Here is a 7,461-nt window from a genome sequence, read left to right on the forward strand (position 1 = left end):
CGCGCTCTTCCCTTGGTCTTCCCGCTCTCTGCAGAAGGCCCACTGCGTCCCCCTCACGGAAAACATCCCCCCTGTCTTGCAGGAAGCCCCGAGGAGAGGGCAAGAAGTGCCGGAAGGTGTACGGCATGGAGAACCGGGACATGTGGTGCACCGCCTGCCGCTGGAAGAAGGCCTGCCAGAGGTTCGTGGACTGAGGCCAGAGCCGCGCCTGCTGCCGCAGGGGTTGGAGAGAGCAGCCCCTTCCAGCCGCCGCTTTCTTGAGGCCCAGGGAAAGCCCTTGCCGGAACCTGGGTGGAATTAACATCCAGTCACCGCGTTCCGCTGCACTTCCTGGGAATCGGGCCCAAAACACCTAGAATGGTTTTCTTCCCTTTCAAAAGAAAAGTGAACTTGGCGTGAGGTCCTAAATCTGTGGACTTCTGTAGCAGCTGAACCAACCAAGCCCGTTTTTACCTGGAAAGGAGGTACTTTTTGATAAGCTTTCTGAATTGTGACATTTCTGAGGTTTTTTGACACGTAACACTTCAGCTACGTGTCATTCAGTAGCATTTGTACAGCGAACGCCGCCTACTTTGTGAATAGCCTCTCCCCTGCTTCTCTCGACTCCTTGGAGCCCTACGCGTGGTGACGTGCTGCAGGGAGAGCAGCGCTCTGGGGATCTTTTCTGTGTCTGTTCTGTTTTGTTTTAAGACCAGCCCCAGACTGAACCACGGTAGAGCGTTAGCGTGGAGGGTCCCGGATGGGGTAAGCTCAGAAAACACCTGGCAGTGGGAGTCGCCCTAGACTCGGCCCCCGGCTGCGTTGAGGACACCTGCTGTCCCTGCCGGGAGCGCCTCGGAGTCCTCCTCGGGTCTGTGCGAAGTGTCCCCCGACAGGCAGCACGGTGAAGTCCGCACCGCCACAGCTGAGCCCAGCAGCAGCACGGGAGCCGCCGGGGTAAGCCCGCCGCTGTCCGGGGTGCGCTCGGACGGCAGCTCGGATCCCTCCAGTGCCGCCTGCCGTCCAGGTCGTAGCCCGGTGAATGAGTGACCGTCCTCCCCGCCACACCTACCCCCCAGCAGAGGTGGAGGGCGCCAGTCTGTCCCGAAGGTTTGCTTTGGACGACAGCGCAGCTGACCTGTCCGGTCTGTTCAGAAAGTGACATCAGGTCAATAGACCAGCTTCCATGCTGGGCGCACTTTCATGGGTTTTATGCTTTAGTGTATCCGGGAGAAGGGTGTATGCACAATATAAATACAGATAAAAGGTCTAGACCTTTATTTTCTTGGAAAAATGTGGGAGCTACTACGAATTTGCTCAGAAAGGAACAGACAGAACGCCAAAAGGAAGTGCGTGTTGGTATGGAGCCGCGTGGCTCAGCAGGGCAGGGCTTGCGCCGTGCGCTAGCTGTGACGTGCTCGCTTGCTGTGGCGGGGGTGCGGGGAGGAGGCACAGCTGTGGAGCCCTGTAAGGCGCTGCGGACGACGACTTCTCCTGTACGTGTGCAGAGAAGCAGGAGCACCTCACAGGGCGCGCTGTGTGGGGATGGGGCGTCGCTTCGGCCGTGGGAATGTCCAGTGAGGTTGCACAGAGCAGAGCGTAGTGTATGTTCAGAGGATGTACATAGGCTTTTGTAAGAGTGGAAAGAAGTCACCTAATAAAGACAGACACCCTTTTCTACTATAAGCAAGAGTGCGTAAGGAGGTGCTACAGGGCAGCATTCGTATTTGTGTATTCATATATTTTGGCAATTTTATTTTTTACACGCGCATATGACTTTCTAAAAATGATTCCTTGGAAGAGATCCTGGTCTTTTCCTTCATTTATTTTTTTAAAAAGAGAAAAAAGTTTCACTCAAATTCATATCAAAGTTGCTAATTAACAGCAGCCACACCAGGTGTGCTAGATGCCTGGCACGTACAAAGCCAGAAATCGGCGTTTCTCGAAACGTAGAGATGTGTTCACTTTCTCTGCGCCCACGGTATCTTTGCTCAGTGTCCTGTCGCTTCGCCTGCAGCGCTGCTGCCGTGAGATGGATGACCTGTGCCCCGGTCAGGAGGCGCTGGGTGAGGAGCCGCTTGTCCAGAGGTGTGAGGCGGCCGGGGCCAGCCCGTCGCGGCAGGGCCCCGTGGACTGTACTTAGCTGACAGCAGTCAGCTGTAGCCCTGCGCTGGCGGGCTCTCTTCTCGGCGAAGCTCCTGGCCTTTGACCCTTGGGTTAAGTCACAAAAGGGATGGCAGGAGAGGTCTCTGCCGTGGAGACAGGCTCCGTGGCCGTCACGTCCAGAGACGCAGCCCTGGAGCAGTTCCGAGCGCAGGCCTCGCTGAGCCCAGCTCCGTCCTTACCCCGGTTTTCCGCCGTGCCCGGGTGGAAGCAGGAACTGCAGAGATGGTGCAGCTTCCCTGGGCCTTTTCCCTGAGGACTTTTGCATACAGATTTCTCTCGCCTCCTGCCTGGAGGGTGCTCCACCTGCTGACCAGCCCAGGGCTCTGGGCACTTTCTCTGCTGGCTGCCACTTGTGGACAGACCCTGTGTACCTTCCTGGGCCGCAGCCACCACGCCACTCCCGACTGGCCTTGGAGAAAGGGAGTTACACTTCTAACAGGCCACACCGTGAGCTCCGAACTGCAATACATAGCTACTGCTTGTACAAGTTAACTTTTTTAAAGTAGCTTTTTTATTTTTGGAACCAAATGAAGTGCCAAATTAAGCCAGACTCTCACTCTCTTCCATCTCTGTGGCACCAAGTACTTCTGAGGTCTGCGCTTGCCCGGGTGAGCTGGCTGCTGAACCGGAGCCCCGACCGTCCCAGGGTGCTCGGAGGCCTGTCTGTGCGAAAGCCGTGGCTCCACAGCGGGTTCTCTCCGTGGCCCAGGGAGAATTCTCGGCTTGTTTTCACCTTTGCTGCCTCTGCTTTCGGGACATCTTGTTTCTCCCGAAGAAGGCGTTTCCCAGCACCAGACAGGCCACGTTCCGACCAGCTGCAAAGGGAAGCTTGTACAGCAGGTGAAGCCTTAGTCTTCCCAGAGTCTCAACACAACGTGGGGGAGGCAGGAGACAACCTGGAGCAGCACCAGGTGGTGACCATCAGGGGAGAGATGCAAGGGGCCTGTGGCCACCCGGCTCCTGCTCATCTTGAGGCCAGCAGCAACTGTCCCTGCGCAGCTGCCAGGCTTATCTCTGGCAGACATGAGTTTGTCTCCACCTCACTTGCTGTGAAGTTTTATCCCTTGGTTAGCAAAAGCTAGTGGCAGGAAGAGAAGAGTAGTGGGGTTTGTCTTGTTTTGTTTTTGTTTTGTTTTGGGGGGTTGTTTGAGACAGGGTCTCACTATGCAGTTCAGGCTGGCCTCAAACTCACAGCGATCCTCCTGCCTCAGCCTCCCAAGTGCTGGGATTATAGGCGTGTGCCACCACGCCTGGCAGAGTGGTGGGCCTCTGACCAGGAAGGTGCATCCTCAGCTGCAAAGCACCTGTGAGCAGCTCCACATGCAAACAGGGTGCCCTTTCTTAGACAGCTGCTGCCTGGTCACAAGGGCAGGTGAAAATCTTCCGTAGAGAATGACACTTGGACTTTTCAGAGATAGTCATGTGTGTGTTGCAAAAAACAAATCTGAAATGTGCCCCATTAAATGTCAAGGCCCTCTGAGCTGAAGCTGGCTCTGGTGACATGCCACGCCACCCAGTGCACACAGCCCAGCGTTCCGACCCCGCCGGCACTGCTGAGCTCCGCGGCCCCTCATCAGACGGCTGGGAAACCAAGTGCAGCGCTCACCTGAGAAGGCTCAGAGAGAAGTAGCAAGAACTGTACATATAAAAGAACACCTTGGGAATAGTAGCAAAATACTGTAAATATTATTTCCTCAGGGAAACAAAGGCTATGTGAACATAGGTCTAGAGAATCCGAGGTCTAGGAAGCATTTTTATTATCACTAAAGTCTTTTCTAGTCAGAACAGCTTTTTTCATGTGAAAACAGAACCCTTTCAAAACACGTTTCCACGAACCGGACAGTACTGCCTTTGTGAGCCGGGGGGGACGTCCCACGGAAGGGCTGTCCCTCGTAGCTGCCTGCACGCCACGGCTGACATCTGCACCTGGGCACACAGCCTGGTGGGTGTTCACAGACTCCGTGAGGCTTTTTCTGAATGTATTTGTTAATACGAAGCCTTGCCATTCCTTTTTATAATCACCCGGTTTGGGTGGCCGTTTCTTAGCTATAAGCAGAGTTCTGTAGGTGAAAGCAAGCCGTTACAGATGTGCATTTTGCTTTACTAGCATGTTAAGGAGCAAACCGCCGTGGACTTCTGTGGACAAGGTGCTGCTTTTTCTCACAGCCCTGTAGGATTTCTGTCAGCCACATCAGCTGTAGCACTGACCTGTAGCACTGAACACGGAAGAATGTTGCATACAAATGCGTGGAAACGCAGGATGCGTGAATAACAGTGAGAATGCAGGTCATTGTGGAGAATGTGCCGGGCACACAGGTCAACTGGAAATTTCATTTCTCTAAGAAAGGAACCCTACTAGCAGCACACAGACTCTCCCTGTCCCTCTACCTGTGGGGGTTCCTCCACACTGGACCTGTTTCGTTCTGTCCCTCTAGCATTGTAACTCGCCAAACCCGGAGTCAGTAAATAAAATGAGATTCGCACTTTTAGGTATCAGTCATGTTGCCTAGTAATGCACATCAATAGAGCAAGAAAGTATAAAATGTATTTAAGTGGTTTGCTTATTACGGCTGACTTTTAAAAAGCCTATATCCAATAATGTACATGCTTTAAAAGGTGTATCTATTGTAGGACCAAGAATCAAAATGAGAATTTTACCTCTGGTCCTATTTTGTAAATAGCTCCTTTTTTTGCAGACAATCTCATGTTTTATAACTTTGGTTGTGTAGGTCAGAGAATCACAGTGGTAATACGTTGTGGCAAAATGTAATCTTAAATACAGTAATACTTTTCCAAATGAAACATACTGCTTAGGCTTCTGAAATTCTAGGAGGTGACACTTTTATAATACGCATTAGTAGTCAGCTTCTCAAGTTAGCAGAACTGGGAATATTTTACAAGATGCAGTGTTTTGTAATCACAGAGAACACCAACGTTTTGTGGGAAATGACCTTGGTTTTATACATTGTAGCTTATTTTTTAAAATACGGTATTTTACCAGACAGGAAGTGTTAATATTATACACAGTTCCTGCTCACCAACAAAGGGCTATGCCTCTTCTGAGCAAGTGCTTGGATGCATATCTTTTCAGTGAACCCTCTGCAGTGAGGGGAGGGCAGATCAGATGGGATGGTTATTTACAAGAGAATCAGGATAGCAGCAGCCACTCCTTTATCATCACCAGTATGTTTTCAAAGCATTTTGAAAAAAAAACATTTGAATAATTCATATATATTTTAAGTTGAAAGGAAAAATGTTAGCGGAAATGCTTACAGGCCATGGGAGAAATATTCTTACAAATTGTTTAGGTAAAACGATCAATTCTTTAAGTTTTCCACTCAACCTATCAGAACCGCAAACCTATAATTAACTAGTATACAGCACTGTGTCCATTTTTCTAAAATCATAGTGCATACATCCAAAGACAACATCAAGAGATCAGTAGTGTTTGAAAGAAGTTTGCCCTCAGTGCTAACAAAGCAACTTTAAATTCCTTGTTGGAACACGTGCTTGATTTCCTTCACTGCGAGGAACTCACGGGCACACAGGGTCGTGAGCAGAAAGTATTTCCACGAGTCTGAAATCGGAGAGGAGCTGCTGAGAGTTTAGGCGCTGCACAAATAATTCTGGGCTTTGCCAAAACCGTTTCCTAATAGTGTACTGTTTTTCAAGCCTACTCACTGTTAGAACAGGAAAGTAGCTTTTCAAGACTCCAGTGATTTAAAGCTTGTCTCATCAGCCAGGAGTACAAAGGCTGTCAAAAAGAAAGCAGAGACGGACAGCCGCCTGCCCTCCGGGGACTCCTGGTCAGAAGGTCACCCGGACTTGGCTTCAAGGAGGCCTCGAGCCTGCGCGCTCCAGGCCGGGGAAAGCTGGGTGCCTTGGCTGCCGCCTCTGAGATGCAGCAGACACCGCTGCATCGTGGCCTTGAGATGTCTCCACTGCTAGCGGCTGGGTGCCCAAGAAGTGTTCGTTGCTGTGTAGTTTTCAACCCAGTGAGCCCACTGCATCTTTAAATACAAGCTCCCTGGCCGCGCAGAGCGGAGGCTGCGGGCGTGGGTGCTAAGGGAGGCGAGATGAGCCTGTAAATGATCCGCGCACATCAGACAAAAGGAGGACCCTAGAGCCGGGGAGACGCCGAACCCCCGCCCACACACGCCTGGGAAGGGGGCCAGGCTGCCCGTTCTCCTCCCTGGGAGACACAGGGTCCCCTGACATCGAGGAGCTGAGGATCGCAGAGACACTGGCTGTGGGCTCCCCAGGAGACCCCCCCCCCACCGGCTGTCAGGTCCCAGTCCTCCCTCCGCCCCCACGCGCACCCGCAGACACTCTGGATAACTAAAAAGGGGGAAACGGTCATTTCAACCCAGAAGTTACAACACTAGGAAACCTTAGCTTCAGACCAGCTTTGCCTCCGACCCACAGGCACGGAGTCCTTGGCCAGCTCTCCAGGAGCCGGCCGCAGCCCGGGGCGGGCCCAGAGCACTCGCTGTAACCCCGCTGCCCCGCCCTGCCCCTGCCGTCCCCACTGTGCCCCGCCGGCAAGGCGATGGCAGCCGGGACCCCTGAAGTTCCGCGGTGGCACAGGGTGCCGCCTGTGGCAGCACTCGGGGAGCCGTCCCGCGCCATCCGTCTCGCTCCGTGTGCTGCGACTGTCACCTCGCCCGGCCCCTGGCGAAGCCCTTGCTTCCCCCGGGCAGGCACTTCCACGTCCTCAGGGTCCGCTACCTGAGCGAGGGTTCTCTATGCAGGAAATCGGGGTACCTTGGTGTGGGGGCAGAAGCAAAGTGAGAATAAATGTCGTTAAAACTGAGCAGAAGTTGCTTTATTCACAGGCACTATTCTAAACTACCTTACGCTGGAGTCCTTAGGGTGCTCACATACGGTGAAGCATTTCTCTTTGAGATACTGTACTTTTAGAGGAGCCCGGTGTACAGTGGGAACGTGAGGGTCCCTGTTACCGCCACCTCCCAGCGCCCCCAGAGTAGTCCTGCCCCTCGGAGGCCGCCTCCTCACTGCCCACAGAGGGAAGGCCGCTCACACCAGTCCTGCAGGACGACTCTAGGCCCGAGAAGCCCAAGCCCACAGCGGAGTTCTCAACCCACCCACTCACGCCGCCGAGCGCAGACTTAATCATCCCCACGCTACAGCGGCCGTGCCGCTCACGGCCAAAGAAGCGGTTACTTGTGGAGTCCATTCACTGAAGCAATATTCTGAGTAAAAGTTCTGACTCCCTGGGAAAACTTCATTTTGCTACTAGCGTTCCAACATTTTCTACTTATACACACTTTAGTTGATGCCAGAAAAGAAAACCAG

The 7,461-nt window shown here is 52.9% G+C and overlaps 1 protein-coding gene across 1 annotated transcript in view; it reads left to right on the top strand.

The window, feature by feature from the left end:
• The window catches only part of Znf704 (zinc finger protein 704), a 131,966-nt gene extending 130,301 nt beyond the window's left edge, over positions 1-1,665 (top strand). Inside the window, exon 8 of the mRNA XM_005392059.2 lies at positions 83-1,665. Coding sequence (XP_005392116.1) covers positions 83-194 — 112 coding nt within the window. The 3' untranslated portion in view covers positions 195-1,665. The remainder of the gene's footprint in view (positions 1-82) is intronic.
• Positions 1,666-7,461: the final 5,796 nt, after the last annotated feature.

This window comes from Chinchilla lanigera, unplaced genomic scaffold (assembly GCF_000276665.1).
Source record: "Chinchilla lanigera isolate Chin_1 unplaced genomic scaffold, ChiLan1.0 scaffold00043, whole genome shotgun sequence".
Taxonomy (NCBI): domain Eukaryota; kingdom Metazoa; phylum Chordata; class Mammalia; order Rodentia; family Chinchillidae; genus Chinchilla; species Chinchilla lanigera.